Source organism: Sander lucioperca, chromosome 23 (assembly GCF_008315115.2).
Source record: "Sander lucioperca isolate FBNREF2018 chromosome 23, SLUC_FBN_1.2, whole genome shotgun sequence".
In the NCBI taxonomy this organism is placed as follows: Eukaryota; Metazoa; Chordata; class Actinopteri; order Perciformes; family Percidae; genus Sander; species Sander lucioperca.
The window spans coordinates 1,385,911-1,399,951 of record NC_050195.1 but is presented as its reverse complement, the minus strand read 5'-3'; the positions used below and the strand labels follow the sequence as shown (position 1 = coordinate 1,399,951).

At 40.1% G+C, this 14,041-nt stretch overlaps 1 protein-coding gene across 3 annotated transcripts; it reads right to left on the bottom strand.

Moving 5' to 3' along the window:
* Window positions 1-6,277: 6,277 nt before the first annotated feature.
* Window positions 6,278-11,713, bottom strand: zic4 (zic family member 4). Of its 3 annotated transcripts, none has more exons than XR_004105927.2 (3): window positions 9,761-11,713; window positions 7,033-7,529; window positions 6,278-6,858 (listed from the first exon to the last, which is right to left on the bottom strand). XR_004105927.2 is itself a non-coding variant. In XM_031304886.2 (3 exons), the coding sequence occupies exons 1-3, from the start codon at window positions 10,923-10,925 to the stop codon at window positions 7,090-7,092; spliced, it is 1,497 nt and encodes a 498-aa protein (XP_031160746.1). In that variant the 5' UTR covers window positions 10,926-11,713; the 3' UTR covers window positions 6,278-7,089. The 3 variants fall into 3 exon arrangements, 2 of the variants coding, with proteins under 2 accessions (XP_031160746.1, XP_031160745.1); XM_031304886.2 differs by having other exon boundaries at window positions 6,278-7,529; window positions 9,761-10,390; window positions 10,499-11,713; XM_031304885.2 differs by having other exon boundaries at window positions 6,278-7,529.
* Between the last annotated feature and the right edge of the window lie 2,328 nt (window positions 11,714-14,041).

The window sequence follows — 14,041 nt, the reverse complement described above, 5'->3', positions numbered from 1 at the left end:
TATTATGAAGATAGCCTAAGCTCAAAGAATGTCACAGTGGTCGACTTATTATTGAAACCAAGAAAAAAAAATCTTATTGAAACTTTTCCTTTTGATGAATTAACTCATGGACAAGGAGGATAAGCCTCGCATGGCGCCTTCTGCGCTGAAGTAGGAATAATTTAAAAGAAAGTCCTGCTTTGTGTTTCTTTGGACAGAATCAAGTGCCTTTAATTCTTAAGACTCTCTAAAGTAGAATTGTTTTTACACGGAGTTATTGCGTAAAAAGTTGTATTATTATTACCATTATTATTATCATCTTTGCAGCTGAAATGAACTGTGCCAATAAAGTTTTCACGGACAGAAAAAGCCCCTGACCTCTCTGAGAGGGACTTTAGTCTACATATGGTTTACACGTCAAATTGAAATCGCCTGCCGCTGTAAGGGGTTTCTTTAATTCTATTACCGGACGTGGGCTCGCTTTGTTTCAATACTGTCGTATCAAAATGATTGACAAAGTAATAAACGCGTCATGCTGCTGCATCTGATTATGGCGCAGCATTTGCATTGGACATTGAGGGGAATATGACAACCTTGACACACTGGGGATTTGCTCTGTCAAATAAACACGTCTCCAAGGATCTATATTGTTGCGGTGACAATACCTCCCATTCATTGAATTTCAAAGTATTTCAAGTTCGTGTGTATCGTTTTGATCAACTGTATATAGAGTGCGGGGGTGTGCAGCATTTGCAAATGCTGGGTCAAAGAAAGAGAAATAATAAGGACGATTGAATATATAAATGCTTGGCCTGAGCATAGGTTAACTTTACACTGGCGACACAGTTCCATAATTAATATCTCCCCCTCCTCTTCCTCATTCTTCGTTTCAGGTTCAGTCCTTTAAGTGCCTCTTTAGCTGCGTGCACTGCGAAACAAATATCCATTTTAACAAATTGTTCGTTACAGTGATGGAATTGTGTTTTTTTTCTTTAAGGAAGTGGAAAATCTCCCACGTGGGTGATTCTTAACTCGTCAAGCTCGCTCCAAAAAATACTCAAAATACAATAAATAAATAAATAAATAAATAAATATATATATATATATATATATATATATATATATATATATATATATATATATATATATATATATATATATATTTTATTTCGATCTACTTTAAAAAATAATAATAATAATAATATTTTTAGGTGTTTTTGTGCAGTGTAATTCTCGCAGAAAATTGACACTGCTCTAAAAAAAATTTTTTATAATCTCACAACATTTAATACTTTTTATACAGGCTACTGGCATTATAGATGGAGGCCATTTATATCCCATGGCGTGCCCACCTACAGCAGGTGATCCTGGTGTCGTAACGTGTCAGCGGTGGCCTGACATAAGTATAATAATAGTTAATAGAGCGTGATAGAGAGAATGGTATTAAACCTAACAAAGATGTGTCAAAAGCAAAAGTCTATGTCTTCATTAGCCTGATCTCCAAGGACCGTCGAACATTTCATTAGTTTGCAATTTATGAATGTTTGACAAATATTAAAGAGTATGTAAATATGAGGGGCATAATGTCTTTCCTGCGGGAGATGGCGAAATGACCCAAACTCTTCGATACTGCTAGATTGATCACGCGCATTATGTTTCTTCTCAAACTGTGCGTTTGCGTGTCTGTTTTAGAACATATTTCCCATCTGACGTGTGAAATAGTGCAGATAAACCAATGATTCATAATGTTGGCCGCATTTGCATCTCCTAATATGTGTTATTTTGATATATGATGATATACTGTCTCCTTTATCGAGTGTATTAACGCACTTTTGCCATTATGGCTTTGGCTAAATCAGTAGGAGGGTTTTTGTCCTAAAACGGGCCATTTCCTTGTTTGTGAACCACATCCAGGATAAATCCTTATTTTATTTTCATTTCAGCAGCACTGGCTATCTTTAACTTCTCAAGTTACATTTTGTAAAGTGCTGAAACTTGAAGCATTCAAGGCCCCTGGAACATGTCTATGGCAGAACTGAATATTTTTGGTTGAATTTCGACGAACCCTAACACACCTGTTCGCTGCTTTTGTCAGATATTGGTGTCACATAATACGCTCTCTCAGATCACACAGGGGTCAGCAGAAGATGAGGAATTCAAGTTATGATGAATTACTGTACGTCAGATGGACTTAATCGCCAAAGGGCAAGTCCTGAAATCCAGAATCATTCATTCTGCGTGATGCATAGCCCACTTTTACAAATCTGAAGTTTGTCTACACGAGTCTGTACAGGCCTGAGCTCTCAATTTTTACATTCATGTTGGGTTTTGGAATCTTAAATAGGCTAATTTTCTTAAGTGTGCTGTTATGTGAAATATTGAGAAATATTTTTCTAAATGACTCATGTTGGAAGAAAGTGTTTATACTAGGCCTATACGTTGTTTTTTTTTTAAATTCCCCATATTTCACACCCTCTTCATATACACATGCACACATAAGGTCTGAATAGACTCCAACATTATTTAGATCTATATGTTGCTCAAGTGGCAGCAACAAGTTCCACTGCATATATGTAATTGCTTGCATTAATGAAGTCATCACAGCTCTCTTGCTAACTAGATAGTTCAGACTGCGAGATCAGATGAGAGAAGAAGATCTTAGATCAAAAGAGACCAAATAAGCGGGTCGCTGAGCCATTCATGCAGCTGCATTGAGACCAAGGCCAACAGGCGTATCATACACTGAAAGGGAGCTGCTATTCAGAGTGCAGGTGTGAAGTATGTGGCACATTCTGCCATCTAACGTGGAGGTTGTTAGAAACCCATGTTCGGGCCTATAGGCTTACTAGGGGGCTGATTCGCATTGGAGGGAGCCATCTATGGGAGTTAAATAACTTCGTTTCCTGAAATCTCTGGATGACGGTAATCCTAAAACCTGGGGAGTGAGGTGGAGGGTGGAGGGTGGAGGGTGGGGCGGTGTATAAGGTATTACTGGCACTGATTCTCCGGATTGTGACTTATGAGGTTTGCCTGCTATATACAAAAGCTACCGCAGGGGTGTAGCCTTAAACCTGCCTTGACTCTGCTTGCTTGCCTTTTTATATGCGGAATACAGTTAATTTAGCTTTAAAGGTTGTCATAAATCTTTATGACGGAAGCTCGTGGTAGCCTATACATCACAGCCATGTGATCTTGTAAATCCCCTCGGAAACTAACCTTGGAATATTATCAGAATAAAATATTAAATATTCATGACAAGCTTTATGATTGTACTTAACTTGTGGGTGTGCATAGTTTGCCTTTTGACCTCACTTGTGCACACTCGATCAAAGTCTAAGAAATTAAGTGTAATGCCCCTTTACGAAGAAAAACAGAATACTATTTTAAATAAGCAATAATATTTAGGGGGAAAAAAGCTGTAAAATAGTGCTGACATGGGAGATATTTGTAGCCATATTTATAAATCAAAACTCTATTTATTTATGTATTTATTGACTATAATAAATAGTAAAACCAATGTATCTTTTTACTTCGATCAGTGTTTGCCAGCTCTATTATAACAAACTCTGTCCTGCTTTTCCGGTCTGTTTGTGGTGGCTCTATTGCACCTGTCTCTCCTCTTTCTCTTTATTATCCATGCCAATTTCGGCCACTTCATTCCTGATAATTATGACCTGGTTGGTGTTGGAGGTGCTGATGGTGGTGTTGGAGCGTGGGGTGGGCGTGGAGGAAAAAAAAAGTGTGATGAGTGTGATGTGTGTGTGTGTGTGTGTGTGTGGGGGGGGGGGGGGAGGCTTTTACTCCTAGACTGCTAATCCCCCTATTAAAAGGGTTTTGTTCAATAATGCCGGACAGTTTCCGGAAGTAGGATTACCGCCTCCATTATTTTACAAAGAAATGATATTTCACACTCAAATGAGCCTTATAGGACGCAGCAGTAGTGGTGAGAGGGCCTTGTGAGGAATGAAATGGATTCATTTTCTTTTATTTCTTTTGTTGCACTTTGGAAGTTCAAAACCTCCCTGTTCTTTTCCTTTTTTTTTTTTTTTTTTTTTTTTTTTTAAACATCATCTATTCTATAAATATTGATGTGAATATGTGCATTTCCTGTGAAAGTGCAGTGCCGCCCTCAGTTCCTGTTTTGGACTGGCACTGCATTCGTGCTGCTCAAATGGACATCTCTCTTTTTCACACACACACACACACACACACACACACACACACACACACACACACACACACACACACACACCTGTTCTTGATTCTTGACCCCATAGCTGATATCAGATCAGAGGTGGTCGCTCAGCTGAAAGTGGGGAGCCCCAATGAGTGAACCCAACGGGCTCAGTTGTTAAAGATCCTCTCTTACAGTTGGAACTGACCGTGGTGTCCAGTGTCTGCACGCCGGGAATTTAACTTTTACGATAAAGGCAAACAGTCATCACATGTGATCTCTGCTGTGGAACAAGCACGCCACTTCACTTCAACCTCAAGTTACTTCTACTTGTACCAGCTTCACTTCTAATCGAAGAAAGGGTGTTTATATTTGGTCAAAGTCTTAAATATTTAGGCGTAAAGGTCACTAAACTGTTGCTGAGCAGACGTGCACAGTCCTGCAGCACTTGCGCGTGATTTTATTTCTCTTTGTGGCTTCTAAATGAATTCAAGGCCATTTCTTCTTTGATCTGTGCCTGCAGTAAAGATCAAATTCAGAAATACTTCGGCTGGAGAAAATAAATGACACAAGGACCTCATGTTTTAACTCTCGCTTCTTTTTCTAATGAAACAACCCTTTTAATGTTGCCTATCCTTCACTTTCAGCGCTGAATGGAAAATGTTTTTACGCGACTCAGTTAGTTCTTGTCCATTTTGACGACTGGAACTAAAAGCTTTAGACGGCCCAATAGAGAGCAGCCCAATAGAGAGGAGCCCAACAAATCGGTGACAAAAGGCTTTCCGTGTCATCAACGTCGTTCAGACGACCTAGAAGAATCCCTCTGATATCAACTTCCACTTCAAAGACTCTCACTTTCAATTGAGATCCAACTATCTTGTTGTTGTATTTTCTTCCTTCCTTTTTTCTTTACGCACAAGAGCTGGTCACAAAAGAGGCATCATCATCATCATCGTCTTCTATTTGGTTGGTTTAGTGTTTATTCTTTTCTTTGAGCTGGGCCTCTTCCACTGAGCAAACTCTCATGCACTTAACCAAACTCTGTAAACGTATCAGAGAGTCGTAGCGGTGTTGTTTCCACCCACTTCTGCGTTAGTTAAGGCCGGGAGTAAAATGTACCCATATGACAAAAGTTTTTTTCCCTGCGGAACAGAGCTCTTCAGGTTTCTTGTTAGCTGTATGTTTACACTCCTCTACAAACTTATTTTAAGCATTTTTTTTTATAGGCTACAATTCGTAACAATCTACAAATAGTGCTCAACGTTGAAATAATTATTGTAGACGTATATCATTAACTGTTTAGTTATGATAGGCAGCCAAGCTTTTATGGTTTTACATATTTCATGTACGGCGCCTAAAATATGATTATGGTCAAATGTATCCATTGGGCAGTTCGGCCCTCTTGCAATGCAAGTCTATTATGGTGTGGGACAAGTTCGTTTCAGCGGCTTCTCCTTTGATTGTCGTAAAGTAGGCCTGGAGCAAAAGAATATATTTTTCTTCTTTATACTGCCCTCGTCTGCAATATAAAGGACATAGATTACCGTTTCCTACCCCATGGGAAGCAAATATTACATTCTTTAGAGCGGGCTTTTGAGTCCACGGACTTGGCCCCCATATCATTTGAGTTTGACTTGGCTATTGCTATAGAAATCTTAATTCACCATGAGGATTCACCGTCGTGAAAAAAAAATGGCTCTTTGTACAAAATGCTCTTTGAAGTCTGGATCAGAATATTGTAGCCCTTCATCAAACTCTGCCCCCGTCTGCATCAAATCACAGCTCAGCTGAGAAAGTAAGACTTATATTAAAGTGGTCCCTTTCACCGAGAAGCACTTTAGAAAATAACATATTTAAATGTATTATAAAGGACCTTTCATTGCTTTTTATTTCTTTGAGATTTAACTGTTTTATCTGAATGTGAAAAGTAGACGTGGATATAGTATTACTGAAGCTTCCCTACAAGCTGTGTGCAAAGAAGACAACCGTATTCTTTTTTCTTTTCTTTTTTTTTACCGAAATATTATCTTTAAAGACATGAACAAGACATAAATGTTCCCCAGAAAACTTTTAAGATAATTGATAACCGGCTGTAAATTCCATAGAGACCCGAATGGCTCAGCAGAGTTTTCACTTTAGTCATACAAGATTTATTCAAAAGACTCACAAAATACAAGGCAATTCGGTACGCATTTTGAGTGCCGCTCGATTTCAGATATTTAAAAAAAAATATATTGATGATACAAAATCACAAAATGCCCACTTTGATAAAACATTTATAATTTCACGGTCGCATATCAAATACTGCAGGCGTATGAAACAGTTCAATTGTTGACCCTTTACACAAATGGAAAAGAAATGCTGTAAACATAAAACGTTTGTACAAATAACTGCAGTAATTAAGCAACTGCTTGGAGACAGATCCTTACGAAACATCAACACATCGAAACTTACAAAATTTACAAATGTACACTTTCCCCCCTAATTGAAACATGCACTTTGGTTCGATAACACAAAAGCATTCAATATCAGATTGAAAAATAAATTAAAAACATATTGAAGTCAAAACTCGAATTTACAAAATAATCTTACAACAACATGCCTAGCCTACAATAAAGTACCACATAGTCTAACGAATTTACACGACTCTCTCTACAAGTGGACCAGTCAGGGCGGATAGGCACTGAGCCAACCATTTTCAATAGCTGAGGTTTGAAAATATATTATTTTTATTGTGCCTGGAAATTAGCACATATTTAAGGTTTGCACGTTTTCCTTCAAATGTGGTTCAAATGCGTCTCTTGGCTCTGGGTGTCTATTTGGTGGCTCATCCAAAAAGGGAACCAGTGGGCCTTCACAGGCATATATAGGCACCAAAGTTAGGCTTTTGAAAATGTGTCGTGTCACTTCTGGCACCGTGTTGGAGTCCAATTGGATTAAAACGCGTCCCTCGGTTCTGGGTTTCTGTAAGGTGGCTCGTCTGTGGGGTCAGGTGTGGAGGGCCCGCTGGGTGGTGTTTGTGCGCCGCTGGCACCTGAACTGTGGCACACGTACCATTCACTTAAATTCGCGGGCTGGGAGGCTCCCACCGGCTCCGACAGCACCGAGGAGCCTCCTGGCTCCCGGCCCAAGTCTGAGGAGGGGGAGACCAGGGACGGGGTGGAGGACTCGTAGCCTGAACTGGGCGGGGGGGACTTGCAGTGCACCTTCATGTGTTTCCTCAGGGAGCTGGGGTGTGTGTAGGACTTATCGCAGCCTCTCACTTTGCAGTTGTAGGGCTTATCGCTGGTGTGGACGTGGGAGTGCTTTTTCCGGTCACTGCTGTTGGCGAAGCGTCTGTCGCAGCCGTCAAACTCACATTTGAAGGGCTTCTCACCTGTTAACAGTGATGGTGACAAAATATAAATCAATGAATTACAGATTTAAAAAAAACAACAACTTGATGACTTGATCTTCACCCTCAGGCATCATGTTATTTATTTAAATATGTATTTATTTTATGAGACCATCTTCCAACTTCTTGAAGTTTAATAGTACTTGAAACATATCTCTAATGTTTAAATTCAATTCAATGTCGATAACCTCACTTTATGGGCATATAATAAACTAAGCAACAAGTATCCACGTGACCGAAACAAAAATAAATAATGTAACTAATATTATAATATAATATAGTTTACATTGTGTATATATATATATATATATATATATATATATATATATATATATATATATATATATATATATATAGCTGGTACAAAATTAATTACAGTTAACAGCAACTTTGATTCTTTTTTTCTTAATTTTTCAAATATAATTGTGTATACGTATATATTTTTCTGTATTTACAGTAAACACACTTCTTTCCACATGCACTTAAAAAAGTGCCTACATGGACAGAGCTGCCATGTGTCTCAGTCTGGTGTAAACAGGAGGGCTGAACCCCCACTGTCCTGGGGTCTATACCTGGCGTCTTCATGCATCAAGGCGTAAGTCAAAACAGACAAGCTATGAGCACAGACATAGCAGGCCTAAAACCAACTGAAAATAATGATAAATGAAAGTATTGCCAGGCTATACCTACTGTTTGCAAATGCAGCCTGTCTGCTATTTGAATCCTGCAAATGGTTATGGACTGGGTCTAATTTTGCGTCTAAATAATAAGTATTTCTACCTGATTATGACAAGGCAAAAGGAAGAAAAAAAAAGACAATCTGAATAAATTACACGGAAATCATCCACTGCTGATTTTCTCCTCCGATTAAAGCTTTTGAGAATATGTAATTGCCTCTGTCTAATTACACTTGCGGGTTGAATATCAATTTGACCTTCAGCTGTTGGGTTGAGAGAGCCAATCAAGGATATTAGTGTAGTACAAGAAACTGTCGAGGAACAGACCCCAGGGGCAGCCCCAGTCATAACCACACTTTGGGATAGGTTTTAAACATGATACCAAAGACCAGGCCCCTTGGGAGTCAACACACAGAAATAATTTAACAAATTTGTACTTAGGTAATGTGAGCAAATTATATGAATAATACATAGGGTGCAGAAGTGGAGCAGAGGGGGAGTGCCATGCAGTCACAGAAGAAAAAGGAATGTAGTCATTGTATTCATTTACATGTCTGACTCGACATTTCGGGGCCTTTTTCCCCTTCACTGGATCCACATCACGCCATTGGGTCACAGATGCAAGCAGCCATATTGTACCATTATATGTTTTTAAAGTTAAATCATAGCTGCTGCTTGGAGCTGCGTTGTACACACCTCAGTCATTATAGACGCAGTCAGCTCTGCCAACCTGTTGGTGAATTATTTCAGCCGTCTGCACTTGTCAACTTGTTGCTTTGGCTAAAGGCTAAAGAGCTGATCGTTCCAAGAGCAGGCTTATTATTTCACCATGCATACATGTCATATCACTCTGGAAAATAAAGCTAATACAAGGCTTCAAATACTCTTATACATATATATAAAAAAAAGTTACAGAAAAAAAACAACTACTCCCTTCTCTGTAGTTTTAAGTGTCATCATGCAATCCAACCAACTATTATTATTATTGGTTGGAATAAAGAAACATGCTTAAAACAACTAATAAACAGAGCAACAAGTGGCTGAACAAAGAAAAGAAAAACATAATATCAGTCACAATGAATGTGAAGATGCATCTTTCCAACTTTGCTGCCAGTCATGCTGGCATGCAGTAAACTACATGAACAAGACCTAACGTGGGCCTCAGTCTTTGTGCTGTGGTGTAAACAAGAGGTTGGACCGTCAAACGCCTGAGTGAGCTGTACCATAATCCCAAAGATCAACCTTTACAAAACTTGCTAGCACTGGTGCACCTCAAAACAAACAGGTGGGTAGTAGCTGTTGCTGGTGTAGAAGCAGCACATTGACATTGCCCATCAGAGGATATTTTAAGTGCATAAAATAAAATAAAAAATAATTTCAAAAATCAATCTAAAAATTATGCAAAACATAATTCACGTGTCTGGATTATATGCAATGCATATATATTAATTTCAACATGCAACTTGATAATTGTATTTGACATATTATAGTACATTTCTACCACATTCCCTTTTATGAATATATATAGCTACTGACCTGTGTGCGTCCTTTTGTGGATCTTAAGATTCTCGGATCTTGCAAACACTTTTCCACAGCCAGGGAATGGGCATGGAAACGGTTTCTCTCCGGTGTGCACTCGAATGTGATTTACAAGTTTGTACTTGGCTTTAAATGGTTTGCCTTCCCTCGGACACTCTTCCCAAAAACATATATGGTTCGCCTGCTCTGGTCCTCCAACGTGCTCCACCGTCACATGCGTTACGAGTTCATGCATGGTGCTGTAAGTTTTGGAGCAAAGTTTCTTCGGCGATAGCTCCGGCTCCAGCCACTTGCAAATCAGCTCTTGCTTTATCGGCTGCCTCATGTAGCGGAAAAAGGCACCGGCTCCGTGGTGGTGGTGGTGGTGGTGAGCGCTGAGATTCATGTTCAGATTCAGACCACCGTAGCCGTGCAACGGCGAAGCGGAGAACGGATCAGCCCTGGAGCTTGCCACTTGACTCAAATGATCAGACCTAACGTACATTTCTCCAGGTAGTCCTAACCTTATTTGTCCATTCAACCCTTGGCCACCCGGTGATCCGCTAGAAGACTGGTCGTGATGGAGTCCGGAGAAGAGGGTATGGTTCCCAGCGTCAGGGTGATGACCATAGTGTCCGGGATAGCTACCTGTTGTTGAGACAAACATTCCGTGGTGAGAGGCTGAACCAGCAGTCTGGTCAGTCAGTACTGGCATGGCTTGAGCTGTCAGATCTCTCCGGATGAGGAAATCCCTACCTGCGGATAAAGCCTGGGCCGTGTGAGACATAGAATACGGGACCGATGTCGCCTGAACCGGGCCAAAAGCTCCCGTTTGACTGGAGACCACTTCACTGTGGCCTGCCATATGATGATTGTGGTGGTGGTGATGGTGGTGGGGATAATGATGGGCTGGGCTGATTTTGAGGGCCGCGGAGTGCCCCATGTGTTCTGGCCCGAATGGACTCGGCCCCAGGCGGGGTTCCGCAGTAATCTCCCCAGGGTGCGAGTGAGCCATTGAGTGTGGATGGCTGCTGAACCCCGGGAAGCCTGTCACGCTCTGAGGGGTATGGTGGTGATGATGGTGATGGTGGTGAGCCCCTGCCAAGTCAACTAATCTCAGCGCCGTGTTCCGTTTGGAAAACGTAGGGTCCATCACGGGGCTTCCCAATGCATCCACGCTCATTACTTCCTAATTTTAGAATAACTTGACAGCAGGCAAAATAATAATGATGATGACAAATATATTTTAATCGCAATGAAAAATAAAGAAAAAAAAGACTTTATAAAGTTAAGTCTATCTGCAGACTACATGGAATCCCATTCGGTTGAGAGGCAGCAGCAGGACGCTTTGATACTGAATAGAGATTCATGGTAGGCGCTGCAGCCTGTGGAGCTAAACAATCACCCTGCTCTCTAATTGGTCAGAGCTCAGTGATTGACGTCACCAGTGACAGTTTCCAACGTGAAGAAAAATGGCTTAGTGACAGCAAGCAGCCAGCGCGCATGCGCAGTCCCTCGGGCAACGCTGGAGAAAAATAGTTATTATGCAAAGGTTATTGTACAATAAAAGTCCTAAGAGTTGATCCACATAAACAGTCCTCTTTCTTTTGTGGCAGCGAACAAAGGCTGCGCGGCTATGAAATAGCAATTTCTCCACTTTTAATCTGCAATTACAAATCAGACGGCCTCATAAGAGTATGCAAATGCCAGTATAAAAGTTGTAAAAATCATACATAATGCAGTGATATCTTCATTTTGCCCTGCAACGTACGAAGGACAACTTTACGCACAAATTACGCACAACTTTACGCACGTAAAAGATCGGCGTCAGCGGAGAAAAACTAGTCAACTTAACTAAATGAAAACTCCACGTGGGAGTTTAAAATAGTCCGGATTGCACACCATTAAATGCGCTTTGATGAATACCCATATTTACATATCCACTCGTTCGTCCTTCAGCGCGAAATACAGTGTTGACTCCGTGCTCTGCTTGGTGGGATCAGTGTGTAGTAAGTGTGAATAGTGCGAGCTGCGGCCATTGTCCCGAGGGGGGACAAATGTAATGGACGGGACCTGTTGTTATGATCCGGGGTAATTTTGCTTTAGACCCAGGACGGCAGCAGATGAGGGTCACAGGAGGTGGTACCATTGCAGACTTAAGTTCAAAATAAAACGTGTGTCTGTAAGTATCGGTTACTATAATATTATCCTACCAAGTCTATAATATTTAGTGATTATTTTCTGCTTTTTGTTTGAATGCTTAAAAGAAAGATATTAGTTATGGATCATAACAACATGCTTGACTATTTTTTCCATGGACTTTGTCTTTTTAAACCATCAGCCGACAAACAGAGATATCATTAGTATTATTAATTATGAATGTGTAAATGTTAAGTCATGTTTGGATGTTACTGTACACGGATTAAAGTCTGCAGCACGGTGGACGTTTTTTGTCTGTGAGAAACATAGACAACCGAATAGTAACTTGAATATCACAAACAGGGAATTTATAATGTTTGTTGTATTGTATAGTAATGCTCCTACAATCAGAAACTGTAATGACTTTATCGTTTTAAGTTAGTTATCTCTTGTGTATTGCAACCCAAATTGTGTTGCGGAATGCTTAAGATATTTTTCTTTTCTTTTTGCGGGGATGTACTGAAAGTTTAAATTTTTGTAGTTGCAGAAAAAAATAAATTACTGCGTGAATCGTAAAGGTCACATACAATGCTGAACACTTCCATGTCAAATACAAAACTTGTTATAATGTGGTATTTAACTTCTGCGGTGATCATAAGTAATTTGTGAATGATTTAAGACTACAGCCTCATTTTATTTGTCACTGTCGTTCCTCAGTATCTTAGCCAACTCACACTTTTCATTTTCGTTGATGAGAAAATTAACTGGACATAATGCGAACTTGTGTTTTTGGATGACCGAATGTGTTGTTTTTAGATTTAAACCCCAAAAGAAGTAATTAACTGAATATTCTGAATAATAGGACACTCACTCACATGGCTAATATTTTACATATAAGAACAATACTTTAAAAACTATATTCCTCTTGGTTGTTTCTCTGAATTGACCTGTCAAACGCTGCCTGCGTCATATCCAGTGTTAGAAATTAAGTCAATATTTTGAGACATGACGGATCCAAAATATGTTTATTAAATGGCCTTTACGCGTGGGGTTCATGAGGCTCACAGCTGTAGCCTTCAGAGTCATCACAGCACCAGCGTAATGCAAAACTTTGAAGTGCTATTTCTGGTCCAAGTTGTGCTCGCACTCACTCTTGGAGATAATTAAGCAGGGGAGTTGTATAAGATCACAATCAAAAGTTGAATATTGTACAGAGGTCCCATAAAACGCTGTTTGGCTGGCTTAGTTGCTTTCAATGTAAATCCTAAATAGCCCCAGGTAGCCATTTTAAATTCTACAGTTTGACTCCAGCACATTAGGATCATGACGCTAAACGGTTAATGGAGTTTTGATTAGGACGCTACTTTTAGCATATCTGTTAAATATGTTAGAATCATTTTGAGGCACACGAGTGGCATAGAGACTTTTAAATGCACTTGCAAAGTTATGTATAATTCCAACAACAATTTTCTTGGCAAACAATTTCTCATATAGCCTCACTTGTTCCAAGTCTGAGTGTATGTCCTCCAGTCTTGACTCTCATTTTTCAATGATCTGCCGTTCTTACCGTTTTCCACCTGTTGAAAGAGATCCCTCCAAATTGTGCATAGAAGAGTAGTAGGCTACCTAAAACGCGGGATCAAGCTGAAGGTGTACTTGTTAAGTTGAGAACAACAAAACTTCCCCTCTTTCCTTGGTCTCCCAAGACTGACTTGGAAAAAGCCTTGCAGAAACTAGCCTAGTAGCCAAGAAAATATTTTAATGGTTCGCATGGCACTTCTGTGCATGTGGCTTTGAACTCTAGCAGCCGGAGGTTCCTGCAGAGAGCGCCGCAAATCCCACTTGATAACTTCGACAACCCACAACGTTTTACGCACAGGCTATGCATCACTGGCCTGCAAAATATGAGTAAGTTGCATAAGCACAGCCAAACTGTGATGGATACATTAGGCATACTAGTGGATCCAAGTTAAATACTGGCCTATATATCCAAGGTAGCCTTTATGAACCTGGGCTGCTGGATGATGTGAAAATCTAAAGCACAGATGTTCCACTGGTGTGAGCTCCAGTGGACGCAGAAACGTATTTAAGGGAGACAGAACTACAAAAGCACACAGAGTGCGCACAAGAGTCAGACAACAAAACGTCCGGTGGATCCCC

Bases quoted from the DNA above. Each gene is read 5' to 3' on its own strand.
- zic4 (XM_031304885.2), bottom strand. From the start codon at position 10,925: ATGAGCGTGGATGCATTGGGAAGCCCCGTGATGGACCCTACGTTTTCC. The intron at 7,530-9,760 runs GTCAGTAGCTAT...CACTGTTAACAG, and splicing joins CCACAAAAGGACGCACACAG to GTGAGAAGCCCTTCAAATGT.